We start from the raw sequence: 16,769 nt of genomic DNA, 5'->3' as shown, positions 1-16,769 counted from the left end.
GTTAACAAATGGAACCTTATTGCAAAGTGTTAACAATATGACAATACAATTTCTTTATTGATGCTATAACATCATATTCATTTTTCTAATCTTTTCTGTTAGGTTGTCACAACCTGTTTTAAACCAATTTAATAGTATTAGTCATTGATATCACTTGTTCCAAAGGTGTACAAACATCATACCCAAGATAGATTACTCTTCAAACAGATGAATCTTCGTAGCGCTCTATATAATTTTATAAAACCTATCAAATTAAAACACTTGCAGACATTTATTGTTCCCAAGACAAAACAATAAAGGCTTATGTTGCCTCAAGTATGGAAACATATCAACTTTATTTGTTGCATTGTCCATCTCACAGAAACATTCATTGACATGGATATATTGCAAATATGCAAATATTAAAAAAGATATAATGTAATAAACACTAAGTAAATGTTTTAGTGTGGCTGCACTTATTCTAACTTTATAAGAGCACAAGATGTTTTTTTTTTCTTTCTAAGATGCATCTGAACTGTGTACTCATATTTTGTTGACAGATAAACAAGCATAAGGATACCATACAAAAAAATTAATAACATTTACAAAAAAATAAATGTCCAAGAAGAACTACTGCAGTGTGTTAGCTCATTTGTAAATGCGATCAGAGAGCCACTCTGTTGTCTTTGGCCCATTTTTTCATGATGCGGATGATGTACTCAACTTGTGGGTTGCCAGTGCTCCTCAACATCGGCAAAACCTCCTTCAGTGTCTCTCTGAAAACAAACAAAGCAAATCAAAAAAAGAAAATATAAATATAGAAAACATGACCAGAGGTCAAAAACTCATTTTCTTGAGAGTTAAAGATGATTTAACAGAATTTTGCAAAACTTGAGTGAGCTCCGGCAGTCTATTTTAACCCTATAATTTATTTATTTATTTTATTTATTTATTTCAGGTTTATTTGACAGGGACAATGCACATCAATAATACATAAATGTACAATGTGCCAGAATTAGCCAGAATTGGACTGATGGTAAAATTGTCACCCTAAAAATATAAAGAATTAATCAATGCATAATACTTACATACTCCAAAATACATATAACATTCACACTATTCCTAAAAAAAACATCCGCTTAAAAGTTATACTACACACAGAACCAACAAATCAATACCAGCTCACTCATACACACAATCCAACTGTCAAACAAAATGACAATGTATCAATAATATCATAATATCAATATACAGACAAAGATAATGTAAGCATACAAACGAGTAACAGTAGCCCTAATCATTCAATCAGACCTAAACCAAACAACCTCATATACATAGCATCAAAATCTCAAACTAGTAGAGCAGAAAAGACAAGACAGCAGCAGAGTTTAGATTATAAAATTAATGTTGACCATGCTGACTCTCAATTAACCACTTCTTTAAGTGAAACTTAAAGGAGGCATAAGTATTAAAATTTGTAATGTAAGTTGGGATGGAGTTCCACTCACGAGCAGCCCTAACTGAAAACACTGTTTGACTAAATGCACTTTTTCTTAAAGGGACTATGCAATCACCTCTTACTGCACTTCTCGTTAATCTGTAACCAGATGGTGCTACGTTTACAAACTGATTCAATACAGGAGGAGCCAGTCCATGTCTGATTTTATACATAAGACAAAGATCTGTATATATAATAAAATTTTCCCAACTTAAAATATATATATATTTTTTTTTTATAAATATCACAGTGATGATGGTGTATGGATTTCCTATCTAAAACTTTAAAGGTTTGTTTATATAAAGAGATAATTGGTTTGAGAGAAGTATTATTTGCTTGTGACCAGGTTGTCAAACAATAGGCGATATATGAGAAGATCATCGAATGCATAAACATCTTCGCAGCCGCACAGACATGCAGTTACGGGCATATCTAAAATTTGCCAAGTTGAACTTAATGTGATTGAAAACCTTCTTGATGTGTGTTTTAAAAGTAAGATTGCTATCAATATATACACCCAGATATTTAAAATCTGAGACAACTTGTAGTCTCTCCCCATCTATGACTACATCTCCGCACGGCAACTTTTAGTTTTACTGAAAAACATACAGTTTTCGATACATTTAGTTGTAAGCAATTATGTTTTAGCCATTCTGTGATCTTAAACATTGAACTTGTTAGCTGATCAGCAGCTTGAGCTGCAATATTAGCATGTACAAAAACTACTGTGTCATCAGCATACATCTGGATGTTGGAATTGAAACCAACATTTGGCAAATCATTTACATACAGAGAAAATAAAAGTGGGCCCAAGATTGAACCTTGCGGGACACCTGCTGACAAAGAAACAACACCTGATTGATAATTCTTCACTCTAACCAACTGAGACCGATGTGTTAAATATGATTCTACCCATTTAATGGTTTCATTCTAATGCCTACTGTATTATATTTGATACACAAATTTCTAAGGCCTCTAAATATGATCACAACTTTGCTGAAAAACCTGTTGTACTTAGTCTACCACATGCTTTCAATGTCTGATTGATAGTTTATACTCTTTTAGCAAGTAAAAAAAAGTAAAAAGTCTTTTTGTTGTAAAATCTTGCATATTTTTGCTCAGCTTGAGCTTGAATAAAACAGAGGTGTTTTTTCCTCCTTGAGTGTGACTTCCACTTTCTCACTATATCATACTATATAAGCAATAGAAGCCTGATATATAAAATATGATTCTCCAGAAAAAACACATATGACATTTTTAAATAATTTTTTGTCTAAAGGTTCAATAAACTGTTCCTTTTTTTTTTAGATTTTTATGACTATTATTTCATATGCTAGGCTTTACTGGGTTAAATGCAGAACTAATAAGAGTCTAATAAGAATTTAGTTTAATAATCTGAACCAAATGATAATGGCTTTTAAATTGCATTTAACACATCATTCCACAGGCATGTCATTGGCTCATACCTGGACTCTCGGCCTGCCAGTATGAGCTGGAAGATCCCAACACATGCTCCACGCTTCCCCTCCCAGTACTCAGGGTTTTGATCCAGTCTTTCTAGAGCATCAAACGCTTTGGCTGCATAATAAAACTGCCCCATCTAAAAAGAGGTCACAGAATAAATATAAATAATCTATTGAAACCTTCAGAAGAAAACCTTGTGGGGGGATACAACAAACATAATCAGGGCTGTAGAAACAACAGCCAGAAACTTCTGACAGTGGTCTGAAGAAATAGCAATGGTAAATGCTTATCCCATTATGGCTAGCACTCTACTTTTAACACAGTGTCTTTATCCTTATAAAAAAAACAATTAATGACAAGCTGATATATGAATGAAAATATGTTTACAGTCACGACTGGCTAAATTACAATCATAATATTGCACCTTGTAGCAGTCATTTGCAATGAGCTGCAGGAGGCTGAAAGGGTCAGATGAGGTTTCCAGTCTCAGATAGAGCTCCCAGGCCTGTCGAGCCTTCTGATTCATAATGTCTAGAACAGAGGAGGGAGGATGACATAAGAGAGCGAGTGGTCGATGCGTCTACAGAAATGACTAACCAAAAAGAGTTGACATGTAAAAGACGCTTCCAAAGACTACTCAAGTCATTCATCTTCATTAAAGGCAAAACTGAATTCAACTAGCCTGTTGGCCATGGTTCAAAACTTTCAAAGAGATATAGGAGAACCTACAGCAGCGTGCCAACCAGCTCAGGTAAACGTAATCATTCTTGATCTTCTCATTCTGGATGAGCAGGAACACCTGTTCACATTAAATTCAGATTTAGTCATACTTGCAGATGGTTCCTAAATCATATTTACTGAACCACGTTTGTTCTGTACCTCTTCAGCCTCCCTGTAGTTTCCCAGGGCAGCCTTGGCCTGAGCGTAGTTAAAGCTGAATGTGTCGTCGTTGTAGAAGTAACTCTACAGGGAAACAAGATTGATATTTGATGCTGATGTTTTAATGCTTCTGCTTTTAGTCTAAACACTCTGATGTGTGTATTACCTTGACTGAGTTGAGATATATAAGCACATCCTCAAACTGTTTCAGCAGGAAGAAACAAGAGGCCATACTCTGCCTGCCCGGTATTGTGTCTTATATGAAAAAAGACAACAGAAAATAGATCATTAAATGTGTTTTACATGTCCAGGGCAAAGGAAAATGCATCCTCAGTGATGCTAATGTACAAAACCTACGTTTTATTTATGTGCTATGTAGCAAAACAGGTACAAAATGCCAACGGGTACAAAATGAACACTCGACAAGTACCTAGTAATGAAAAAAAAATCTTTGGTGAGTAAATAAAGCTATTTGCCAGTCAGCTGGTGACTCAAGTGGAAACTGCAATGTGTTTGATCACACACACACACATAGTACCGGTACATATCTTTTTATTTTATTTTACAGAACAAAAGTAAAATTGCAATACTAACATTCATGGTTGTCCTAATTTCTCTCCTGTCAAACATTAAACCGCTGAGCTTTTATTTTTGCAGAAAACAAAAATAAAAGGGGAGACCTCAAAGCTTCTCTTTTGTTGACAACAGATTCTCATTACAAATTTGGCAAGATGAAGTTTGTGCGGAGCAGCACTTACTGCAAACTGAGCCGCTCTGAGACACTGAAAACATCACCTGCTCACGTGTAAATAAACACAGTGCCGCGCTTCCAGCACTCAGCGGAACTATATGAATCACACAAATGGTCTATTTAGCATTCAAAATTAAAATTTTGAAATCCTGCATTAGGGACAAAAATAATTTTTATTAAAACCATTTATAAAATGTATTTATAAAATAATATAACCATGTTAGGTGCAAGTTACATTTTGTAGTAAAATAGAAAGGACATATAATTGCGAGCCATCTTTTCAGTCTAGGATGATGCATAGTTTGTGTCAAGAAAACAAACTCTGTCACTGGCTCCCTTCCATACAGCACAGGGGCCCGACTGCTGAACCAGCACTAATATTGTTATTGTTAGTCCAAACAATGATATTACCGCATTCACTGGCTGAGCCTCCAACCAACTGGAAAAACTGCTGGGCAATTTTTAAATGGTCCCTCTGTAAAAAATACACAAACATATAATGAGATAAGAGAACACAGATTTGGGAAACATGCGCAAAGGCTTTGCTGTGTTTGAGAGGAAATACTGCTTAATCTGATTTAAATAAACCTCACAAACCGATCCAATATCTTGTCCCAAAGCAGCATTCACCACCCCCTTCAGAATATATTCCTGTGAATGACACCAGAGGATAAAATGTTATCACTGGACCCAAAATGTATTTTAACAATGGATTGGATTATGGAAAATGGTGCCATATGGTGGAAAATATTATTTGATTAGTCTAGAATTGTCAGTCCATTCATACTGTTACTTCCAAGATGACCACAGCCCACACCAGCAGATAAAACACTTTCTAATCAGTTATAACCACTTACCAGTCACTGACAGTAAATAAGAATAAAAAAATAAGCATTAGGGTGGACTAAATACCTGGGGTGTGGTGGGCTCAAGGTCTTTGATGAGTTTGTAGGCCTCCTGAATGTCATCTTAATGAGAGATGGCAAAGTTAATAACAAACCTGATAAGCCAGTCTCACTGTATCTGCTAAAGACAAGAGGCTACGCCTGATCGACATACCTTGTCTGAGATAGTAGATGACCAGATTGAGTCTGGCCTCTGATATGACGTCAATCAGAGGAGGTAAAACCTGCAAGGCCCCCTCACCCCCACGAAACACAACCAGATTGTGCTGAATGAGCTCTTTAGCAAACTGAAACGAGCTGGAAGAGATATCTATCAGGTTCTTCAACTCCGTCTAAAGAGGGACAAAAAAAAAAGGTTAAAGAACTTAAAACCATCTTCACACACTCATGCATTTTACCTAAATGCATGTACTTTCTTAATAAATGTCCCAGCTGTTATGGTGAACAAATTAGTCTGTTAATGTTTCATCTGATAACATTGTTTTTACATTACATTATCACATTTCATAATATCACATTCATAGTCCAATTTAATCACAAATGGATAAAATAAAGAGCTATGTTATTTTCCTACTGAATATTCTGTTTCACCCAGAAATACCCTACCATTCAAATGTTTTTTATTTTTAAACATTTTCATTTAGCAAGGACTCATTATATTGATCCAAAGTGACAGTAAGGACATTTGCATTGTTACACAAACACACACACAAAAAATTCAAATACATCCTGATAAAATTTTTCACATTAAGCGGCACAACTGTTTTCAACATTAATAATAGTAGGACGTTTCTTGAGCAGCAAATCAGTATATTAGAATGATTTCTGAAGGATCATGTGACACTGAAGATTGTAGTAATGATACTGAAAATTCAGCTCTGCATCACAGGAATAAATTACATTTCAAAATATATTTCAAAAGATATAGTTTTTACTCTATTTTTGAACAAATAAATGCAGCCTGGGTAAGCATAAGATACTTTAAAAACAATCTTACCTATCCCAAACTTTTAAACAGTAGTGTACAATTCATGTTGTTTTTAGGATCATAATCATCAACTTTCATCTTGTGTATTAGAAAACATAGTAGTTTAACTGACCTCAGCAGCTTTGCCATTGTAGAGTCTGAAGTGGTTGCAGGCTTTGAGGTTAAGGGCGACAGTAGAGTCAGGAATACTCTGCAGATATACGGCCAAAACTTCCTGTGACACGTCATAGTAATCCAGTTTATAGTAACACAGAGCCACATACACATTCAGGGCAAGAAAGTCTCTGTAGAATTGGAGAGAGACAAATCATTTGTCAATATTTCTGTTGTGCTGTATGAAGAATGTGTTGACTTTACATACAATAAAGACAGAATTAAAAGCAAAAATGTTTAGTTCAAATTCAAATTTTTTATATTATTATATTATTGCACAAATGCATTGTAATGGTACTCAGAGGTTCTGGTTCATATGTTGATGTGATCATGATGCGGTTGGTTTTGTGGGTTCTGAGGCACCTGTTCTGCAGTAAGATGCGTTTGTAGATATCAATGGCCTCTTGGTAATGAGAGCGCATGTAGTGAATGGAAGCCAAGCTCAGCTGGTCCTCAGTCACGTCCTCCAGGTTCTGATGGAAACCCATCAGCTTCTTTTCATCACTGAACTTCACAGAGAAAAACAAAGCAGATCATGTTATTATCAACTGATGCACTAGCATAATAATGTTGAGTAGGGCATGAAACATTATGAAAACTCACCTTATGAGCTAAATGAAAGAGTAGGCGATTCTGAAGCTGAGTTTTTGGCCCTGAAAAAGACAGCGTGTTATAATTTTTGGATGATGTGCTCGCCACGGTGGCACATATACTAAAATTGGATCGATACAGAGAATATTAGCATGGCCCCTGCAAAAGGATGACACGCAAATCCGTGAAGTGCTCCATCTTTGGGGAAGTCGTGGCCTAATGGTTAGAGAGTCGGACTCGTAACCCAAAGGTTGCGGGGTTCGAGTCTCGTACCGGCAGGGATTGTAGGTGGGGGGAGTGAATGTAGGTGGGGGGAGCGCTCTCTTCCACCTTCGATACCACGACTGAGGTGCCCTTGAGCAAGGCACCGAAACCCCAACTGCTCCCTGGGCGCCGCAGCATAAATGGCTGCCCACTGCTCCAGGTGTGTGTTCACGGTGTGTGTGTGTTCACTGCTGTGTGTGTGCACTTAGGATGGGTTAAATGCAGAGCACTAATTCCTAGTATGGGTAACCATACTTGGCCACATGTCACGTCACGTCACAAAAAAGTGTATATTTCTAATAAATGCTGTTCTTTTGAACTTTCTATTTATATAAGAATCCTGACTAAATGTATCATGGCTTCTATAAAAATATTATGTAGCACTGCTTTCAACATTGATAATAATAAGAAATGTTACTTAAGCACCAAATCAGCATATTAGAATGATTTCTGAAGGATCATGTGCTTTACTGCTTTTAAATTCAGCTTTACCATTACAGGAATAAATTACATTTAAATATTTTGAATTGTTATATTACTTATTTTACTGTATTTTTGATTAAAAACAATAAATAAATACAGCCTTGGTGAGCATGAGAGACTTCTTTCAAAAACATCTTACAAAACAGTGTATAGTATGTGAAGACAAACCTTTTAATGCCGCCCCCTCAGCCTCTTTATAAAGCCCCAGGAAAAAGAGCAAACAGCCCAGATATACCCAAACTTCCACTGGACACTCCGGCCTCAAAGTGAGAGCTTTGTACTCCTGAATATATGTAACAAGTAAGAATTTTTCATGTTACATACAACAAATAACAAACAAATTTCAAATGACAATCAGCCATAATGTCCCACACCCTCGCTCTTTAAAGGTGACTTATCCCCTGACCAAGCATAAACTGACTGGATCCAACATCCTGGTGTCTGCAGAATCTAACATCTCTTTTACTAACCTCCATTGCTCTCTTGTGGTCTCCCAAATGAAAGGTGCAGAAGCCAATCCAAAGGTCTGCATGCTCCACTGACAGCCCGCCATTACGCTGAAACTGACATCACAGAGTTTGAAGTAAGTTCATGCAAATATCATAGAGATGTAATCGTAGGTCTCATGTGTTTGTTTTTGTACCTCTAATAGGGTCAGGGCTCCCAGATAGTCTCTTTGGTTTAGATAATCCTCAAGTCTTGGAATCTTTTTCCCTTTATTTTTCCTTTTCTTCTCATTAGAGCTGGTGGATGCTTCACCACCCACTGCTGGTTTCATCCGAGACAAGAGCTTCAGAACAGAAACAAGAGTTTGCTGCTATCAGTATGTACAATAGTTCAGATAACTTCTATTATTTCATTATCAAGTACATACATATTTACTCTGGTTTGTAATTATTCATGTACATATCTTTTCATCCTCTCATTTAGAACAAAACACTCTTTTTATTTGATCTTAAGCATATACAGTGGTGTGAAAAAGTGTTGGCCCCCTTCCTGATTTCTTATTTTTTTGCATGTTTGTCACACTTTAATGTTTCAGATCATCAAACAAATTTAAATATTAGTAAAAGATAACACAAGATGCAGTTTTTAAATGAAGGTTTTTATTATTAAGGGAAAACAAAATCCAAAACTACATGGCCCTGTGTGAAAAAGTGTTTGCCCCCTAAACCTAATAACTGGTTGGGCCACCCTTAGCAGCAACAACTGCAATCAAGCGTTTGCGATAACTTGCAATGAGTCTGTTACAGCACTGTGGAGGAATTTTGGTCCACTCATCTATGCAGAATTGTTGTAATTCAGCCACATTGGAGGGTTTTCGAGCATGAACCGCCTTTTTAAAGGTCATGCCACAGCATCTCAATAGGGCTCAGGGCACCGCGGGAACCTTTTCATAGTACCAAATAAAAACCTTCATTTAAAAACTGCATGTTGTGTTTACTTGTGTTATCTTTGACTAATATTTAAATTTGTTTGATGATCTGAAACATTAAAGTGTGACAAACACGCAAAAAAATAAGAAATCAGGAAGGGGGCCAACACTTTTTCACACCACTGTATATTGTGCACATGTTTTATCATTGGCTATTATATCAGCATCATTGCTCCAGTCTTCAGTGTCACATGATTCTAATATGCTGATTTGCTGCTCAAGAAACATTTATTATCAATCTTCCAAATGACTGCTACATTATCAATCAATGGAAACGTTTTGTTCAGGATTCTTTGATGAACAGAAAATGCAAAAGAACAGCATTTATTTGAAATTGAAATATAATTATTTTGTAACATTATCAACGTCTTTACTGTCACTTTTGATCAGTTCAATGCATCGTTGCTCAATGAAAGTATGAATTTATTATTCTTACTGACCCCAAACTGTTTAACAGTAGTGTATAGTATATTTTATTTTATTTGTTTACTTACTGTATTTTTGTTTTGCATTGTATTTACATTTTATTTCCCGTGACTGTGATATTTACTGCTGTAATGTCTTAATTTCTCAGGAGATTAAGTACTATCTTTTCCTCTAATGTGCAGCGTTTAGAAGAATTCAAGCTACCCAACTAGGCGAGACCATTGTTGCAGACTATTTGATGCTAAATATTTTTATAGAGAACAAATAGGGAGGTTGACTAATATTAGTAGAGTCTATTTTACATGGTTAGCTAGCATACAATAACAAAGGAGCCCTAAAATGAATTTAGTCTCATTATAATAATTAAAACTAGGTATAAATAAAGCTACAAGATATAGCTCAAAAAATAATACGCATGACACCAGCAAACGTAACAAGTAAAATTTAAAATAAGCACAATTGTGCTTGCTTGCTCAGAACATTTTATTATGAACTTAATAACTAACCAAAACCAGTAGATACCATATATTGTTGATACTCACCATGGCGACGGCGCTTTACTGTCCACGAACACACAATCCTGAAACTAGCCTAGAGTTAGCCGGCCATTTTACTAGCACTCTGACCACCATAAATCCTATGAAAGAAATCACTAGAGCTACAAACAGCATCGATTTTAGACGTCCGTTAATCCAGGAACGGTAACGTTATTTCTGTACGTTAGATGAAGTGAACTAGCCAGATAGCTTACTAGCTAGCAAACTTGCTAAGCGACCATGTTTGGGTGTGCTTACAAGATGTTAATCTAATCTACGTTTGCTTTTGAACAGAAGCAAAGGATCCTACTTCCTGAATTAAATTATATATAATAACACAGTGCATGAATAAATGTGCTCGTCATGTTGCGTGTAATGTTCTCTAGCTAATCTCGACTGCCATATTTGGCGGCGCGGCATCACGATGTTGCTAAGCAACCCACTCTTCAACCACATCAATGACAGAAGACCGCCATGTGATATGATCACTGATGTATAATAGATCAGTGGATATGATTCATGCTCAGCGCTTTGCCTTGTGTTTTTAATCAAAATATGGTTAAAATATAACAGAAATATCAAAGGAAATATCTAAGTTTGTCCACCGGAAATACATATACAAACATAGTTAAGCTGTTGGAGCCCCAGTGGCCTAATGGATAAGGCACTGGCTTACTGTCCACGAACACACAATCCTGAAACTAGCCTAGAGTTAGCCGGCCATTTTACTAGCACTCTGACCACCATAAATCCTATGAAAGAAATCACTAGAGCTACAAACAGCATCGATTTTAGACGTCCGTTAATCCAGGAACGGTAACGTTATTTCTGTACGTTAGATGAAGTGAACTAGCCAGATAGCTTACTAGCTAGCAAACTTGCTAAGCGACCATGTTTGGGTGTGCTTACAAGATGTTAATCTAATCTACGTTTGCTTTTGAACAGAAGCAAAGGATCCTACTTCCTGAATTAAATTATATATAATAACACAGTGCATGAATAAATGTGCTCGTCATGTTGCGTGTAATGTTCTCTAGCTAATCTCGACTGCCATATTTGGCGGCGCGGCATCACGATGTTGCTAAGCAACCCACTCTTCAACCACATCAATGACAGAAGACCGCCATGTGATATGATCACTGATGTATAATAGATCAGTGGATATGATTCATGCTCAGCGCTTTGCCTTGTGTTTTTAATCAAAATATGGTTAAAATATAACAGAAATATCAAAGGAAATATCTAAGTTTGTCCACCGGAAATACATATACAAACATAGTTAAGCTGTTGGAGCCCCAGTGGCCTAATGGATAAGGCACTGGCCTCCTAAGCCAGGGATTGTGGGTTCGAGTCCCATCTGGGGTGGAACGTTTTCGTTATACCTTAAAAACCAATAATCCGACCATTATTTGATCGAGAAATATATCAGTAATAATGTCCATGCACAAGGCACAACTGGTCATCAACTAATGCTAAAAGCAGCAAATCTGAATCAGGCAGACATTTCAGATTCTAAAACCAGGTTTGATAAAGATAAAACTTTTGCATTTAAAAAAATGCAAACATCATTGATAGATGTTTGTTGATTTAAACAAACTCATTCAATTTTGTTCCAATTTACATTTGCAGTAAAAAAGCATTGATTTAATGCTCAGAAATTTGAATTGGAAAACAGAAATACTGAGATTTTCGCTTTTTGATATGCATGCAACATTTGCCATGTCATGACTATGAATTTAACTTTTTAAGGCCTTAATTTGCAGAAGGATGAATTAAGACCTGCAGAAACACTGAAAACCATTTTGATTTCAATAAGGCGGCTCTCTAATCATGCTGAAAACTGTCTAACTAAACATTGTAAATTCAGTTTCATTGGTCAAACACTAAATGGCTGCTACACAACACTATGAGTCTACAAACAAGCTTCAAAATATAATACCCAGTTAGGGTTTATTATGGAACACTGCTCAGCTGACTGTACATTATCCCTTCATTAAGGCATTGCATATTTCACATAAGACTCACCATTCTGCATTATTTGGTGTCAAACGTATAAATTTTTTAAAAATAAAATTTTTATAATTACAGATGCTGAGGTGGACTTAATCATCTATTCTAGACACTACATTGTTAGACAACATAGCCCTAATTGCTTATTCAAAAATCAGCTCAAAAAGAACATCGGAAACAAGATTTTAAACAATCAAGTTTATCGATTTCACAAGCATGGTTAACATTTCTCTTAAGACCAGTCTGCAGTGGTGCCGCCCCACTCTCCGGCCTGAGCAGTGGGAGCAGCAGACCAATCCTCAGTAGCAGGCTGAGCACTCCAGTCCTCTGTTGAAGAGAGAGAAATTCAAAATTACACCAAATGTTACTCTTCATTATTTTGCATTATACATTCCATGCTACCAAGCAGGAAAACCTTACCTGCAAACACCTCAGCTGGTGCAGCTTTGGCAGGAGCTAAAGTTCAGAGGAGTTGATTAGTTCATACCAATTTCACACGTTCAGTTGAAAATTATCTAAATTGAATTTCCAAAACTGTACTGTGTATAACGTGGGTAAATAAGTCAACTAGAAGCAGCTTACCCTCAGCGCCAGCTGGGAACTGCTGGATGGGCACAGAAGGAACCTGAACACCTTCAGACCAGTCAGCAACCTCAGGCTGGTTGAAGTCGGGCACAGGAGCGGTCCATTCACCCTGGAACTCCTCCTTACCAACAGCCTTCTCAGCTGCAGCCTGCTCTTCCTTCTCAATCTAGAGGTGGAAAGACAATCAGTGGCATAATTAGCACATCTGAACAATTAAAAGAAGTGATGGCATAAAGTCATATGGAACAGATTTTGAATATTGGTTGGTTGTATTTAAATTAGCCATATCAGCTTCAAAGGCTATTACATGGCAGACACAGATTCATAATTTAAACAATACAAACATTTTATATATTTCAACTTAGAAAAAAAAAAAAAAGAATTGTATATTTACAACGCTATACATTCTTTAAATGTACAAATGACAAAGTCAATCTAGTATGGCATATACGACGCCTTTCTCATGTCTGGATTTAAAAGGGTAGATGCCTATTTTTCCCCCACAGGATTCACAAATGACATTTTCAGACTGATTCTGAATAGGTGGACGACGAGAAAAGTGATCAATACAAGAATATTCCGCATCGTACCTCCTCAGGATCTCTGTAGAAGTACAGATCAGGCATGACCTCCCATGGGTGCTCCCTGGAGATGGTGCCCCTCATCCTCAGCACCTCTCTAGCCAACATCCACCACATCAAACCCACAGAGTGGGGACCCTAAAACACGACATTAAAACCTTAAAACCACATAGAAAAGACCCCACTTGCATGAAGAGTTTAGTTTCTCATTCATACCTTGTTGTTGCATGGGATGGCAATGTCGACGTATCTCAGAGGGGAGTCTGTGTTGCAGAGGGCAATGGTTGGGATGTTGACGTAAGAGGCTTCGGTCAGCGGCTGGTGGTCAGCGCGAGGATCTGTCACGATCAGGAGGCGAGGCTCCCTGAAAGCAGCCTGAATCTGATTGGTGAAGGTTCCAGGAGTGAAACGACCAGCGAAGGTGGTGGCGCCAGTGGCAGAGGCGAACTTGAGCACCGCTCTCTGACAGGAAAGAATAGTGACTGTTAACATCACTAAGATCACCAACAGTCATGTTAACAAAGAACACATCCTGTGCGAGTGAAGGAGTAAAATATTGTGGCTCAGGTTACTATCAAACCCCAGTCATGGGGCAAAACCCTCATGGTGTTAGCGAAATCCTGGCCAAGTCACTCTTGCACACTTCCGACACCCAAACACCGACAGCAGTGCCAGGTTTTAATGATGTGCCTGGTAAAAAGCTCTTTAGATTTTTTTAATTTGCTGCTGTCATTAACTAGTCATGGAGTGTGTCAATCACCTGGCCAGTGTTTCTGGAGGAGATAACGCAAACATCAGCTGGATTCTCAATGGCAACAATGGCACGAGCAGCCAACAGCAGTTTCTCCCAGGTCTTCTTAAGGTTGATGATGTACACGCCTGCAGAAATGCAAACGTCAGATCAGTTATAGTGGTTCCTAAACGGTCACACACAAAAAAAAAAACCCTGATAAAACATTTTCTTGATTTTGATTAAATATTTCCATAAATTAACATTTACGTGAGCATTAACTGATATCAGAGAACCATGAACATGACATGCAGGTAAACAATTTATCTTTTGACTGGGTTTCATTTTTATATTTACAACATAAGGTGGCACAATTGTAAAAATTGATTGTCAAACCATGATGAGAAACATTTCATCTCATACCAACTACATTTAACTATTGTGTAACAAATTAATATTGTGATTCATTTGTAGTTTTTATATACAAGTAGCAAAACTTGTGTTTCAAACATTAAACCCTCAAGTTTTTTTGGTCAAATTCTTTTGTTGACCATGGGTTTATAAATGTTTCTCATTACATACGTTTTTCTTCAAAAATGGTGAAAATTGTGGATAAAGTGGTCCAGGTTCACGTGTTCCAAAATAATTAATTTTAATGACTGGCTAATAACTCGTTTCACACTAACACAAACTGAATGCTGTCAATTCGACTTTTCTTTGCTATTTTTTTTAACAATGAGAGGGGTTCTAATATCATTTTCCATCACACCACAAAAGAAAACTGGCCAACCAATAAGATGCATGCTTTGCCATATGCCATTTTCTACTCATTGGTCTGAACAAACAAAGTACATACACAAAAATCTGGCCAATGCTGGTGTGAACAGGTATTAAATCACAGCTTTTTATATTTTATGATTTAATTCAGCTTTTAATGAACTTTCAAACCACCTGCAGTTCCCTCACAAACCCCTGTAAATTACAGTAACCTACAAAGATTGATAAACGCACCAGAAAGGCATATCGCAGCCAAATCACCCATGTCTTGTTGCACTTCTTACCGTCACTCTTTCTCTTGTAGACGTACTGCTCCATCTGGAAGTCCAGGTTGGTTCCTCCCAGATGGGTTCCTGCTGCCAGGAACTTCAGCACATCCTCCTCCTTCATCTGAAGGACGTCCAGACCTCCGGACATCGTGACCACTTTCCTTGCGTAACGAGTTTAGTGGGAGAGCTGGAAGGAAACACAGGAGCGTACAGGAGGCTCAGTGGAGAAGAAATCATTCAAGGGAAGTATTTTTGGATTGAAGGACGAATGTAGCTCAGGTTGCTATCAAACCCCAGTCATAGGACGCATCAGCCCTGCTGGTGTTAGCGAAAACCCGGCTGAATCACTTTAGCACACTTCCGACACCTCCACACCGACATCAGTGCGAGGCTTTAACGGTGTGCGGCTCTTCACCGATTTCGCATCATCATTAGCATCTACTCTACCGCTAACTCACTGAGGAAATGTGTAACTTGTTTCAACAATTAACTAAAAGAGATATTAAAGGTATGTAGACATTTGATGTCAATCATAATACTCCCATGTTAAATATTCTTGAGTGACCACTGCGCGCGCTACACTTGACTGTAGCAGTACACGCGCTTCCTTGCGCGAGATTACACGTTGCGACTCGGGCCTGCATATTTTAAGACAACTGGCGCAAACTTCAAAGATGAACGTATTTCATGAATATTGGCAATTATGGCCTTTATTCAAAATAGTGCGACTCAAATAGACGATTAAAAGTCGTCAAAAGTATAAAATTTCTGCTCACCACGAGACAACGCCGTATGGAGTTCTGCACCTCACAGCGAAAAGAGGGCGGGATGAGGAAATGACGTCCGTTATATACCCGGGTGTCCACCAATCACACTAAGAGATTTCTTGCTCTTTGCTTTCCTTCTGTCTAATAAAAATAACATACTACCCCTACTGGTGGAGGATTGCACACGCGAGCGGTCTATACTCGCACATTAGTCGTCAGTTGTTGATATTTTTCTTGATTAGGTGAAATAAGGACGGTTCTCAAAAGCTTTAGATTTAGGTTAAAAAGGCTTAAAAGGTTAAAGGTTTAGTGTGCGTGTGTGTTTTCAAGGTAAGAATTAAAATGATTTGCTAATGCATGGACTGTTTTACACATACACTCCATCAACAATATAGTGAGTACAAATCAGGGTCATTATAGTTAAAGGGGTCATATGATGCGATTTAAATTTTTCCTTTCTGTTTGGAGTGTTACAAGCTCTTGGTGCATAAAGAAGATCTGTAACGTTGCAAAGACTAAAGTCTCAAATCCAAAGAGATATTCTTTATAAAAGTCAAGAGTCAACCACGCCTACCTAAAACGGCTCGTTCTGACACGCCCCCACATGTCTACGTCATGTCTAGTATTGTTGTTGTTGCCGCCGCCATGTCGTAAAGACGCTGTGTGCTTCGTTGTGAAAGCAAAACTACTTTGTTTGG

General features: G+C 37.5%; 2 protein-coding genes and 1 non-coding gene across 4 annotated transcripts; 1 reads left to right on the top strand and 2 right to left on the bottom strand.

Moving 5' to 3' along the window:
• Positions 1–329: 329 nt before the first annotated feature.
• LOC107713086 (intraflagellar transport protein 56-like) lies at positions 330–10,972 on the bottom strand. 2 transcript variants are annotated; one of them, XM_016518510.1, is made up of 17 exons: positions 10,359–10,972; positions 8,599–8,745; positions 8,426–8,518; positions 8,124–8,238; positions 7,221–7,270; positions 6,981–7,126; positions 6,577–6,748; positions 5,631–5,808; positions 5,484–5,539; positions 5,160–5,222; positions 4,983–5,046; positions 3,987–4,075; positions 3,821–3,904; positions 3,671–3,740; positions 3,366–3,472; positions 2,944–3,077; positions 330–755 (listed from the first exon to the last, which is right to left on the bottom strand). In XM_016518510.1, exons 1-17 carry the CDS (start codon positions 10,359–10,361, stop codon positions 644–646), a joined length of 1,683 nt encoding a protein of 560 aa, XP_016373996.1. In that variant the 5' UTR covers positions 10,362–10,972; the 3' UTR covers positions 330–643. The 2 variants fall into 2 exon arrangements, with proteins under 2 accessions (XP_016373996.1, XP_016373997.1); XM_016518511.1 differs by having other exon boundaries at positions 5,169–5,222.
• Positions 10,973–11,644: 672 nt separating this feature from the next.
• Positions 11,645–11,717, top strand: trnar-ccu (transfer RNA arginine (anticodon CCU)). Its single transcript has one exon. It is a non-coding gene; the product is annotated as a tRNA-Arg (tRNA).
• A 559-nt stretch (positions 11,718–12,276) lies between these two features.
• LOC107713109 (40S ribosomal protein SA-like) lies at positions 12,277–16,146 on the bottom strand. The gene is made up of 8 exons (XM_016518544.1): positions 16,081–16,146; positions 15,320–15,491; positions 14,289–14,407; positions 13,745–13,990; positions 13,538–13,666; positions 12,945–13,113; positions 12,783–12,818; positions 12,277–12,689 (listed from the first exon to the last, which is right to left on the bottom strand). Exons 2-8 carry the CDS (start codon positions 15,450–15,452, stop codon positions 12,595–12,597), a joined length of 927 nt encoding a protein of 308 aa, XP_016374030.1. The 5' UTR covers positions 15,453–15,491; positions 16,081–16,146; the 3' UTR covers positions 12,277–12,594.
• Positions 16,147–16,769: the final 623 nt, after the last annotated feature.

The sequence above is a fragment of the Sinocyclocheilus rhinocerous genome, unplaced genomic scaffold, assembly GCF_001515625.1.
Source record: "Sinocyclocheilus rhinocerous isolate Xijiao unplaced genomic scaffold, SAMN03320098_v1.1 scaffold1982, whole genome shotgun sequence".
Lineage (NCBI taxonomy): Eukaryota > Metazoa > Chordata > Actinopteri > Cypriniformes > Cyprinidae > Sinocyclocheilus > Sinocyclocheilus rhinocerous.
This window is presented reverse-complemented; position numbering and strand designations above follow the sequence as displayed.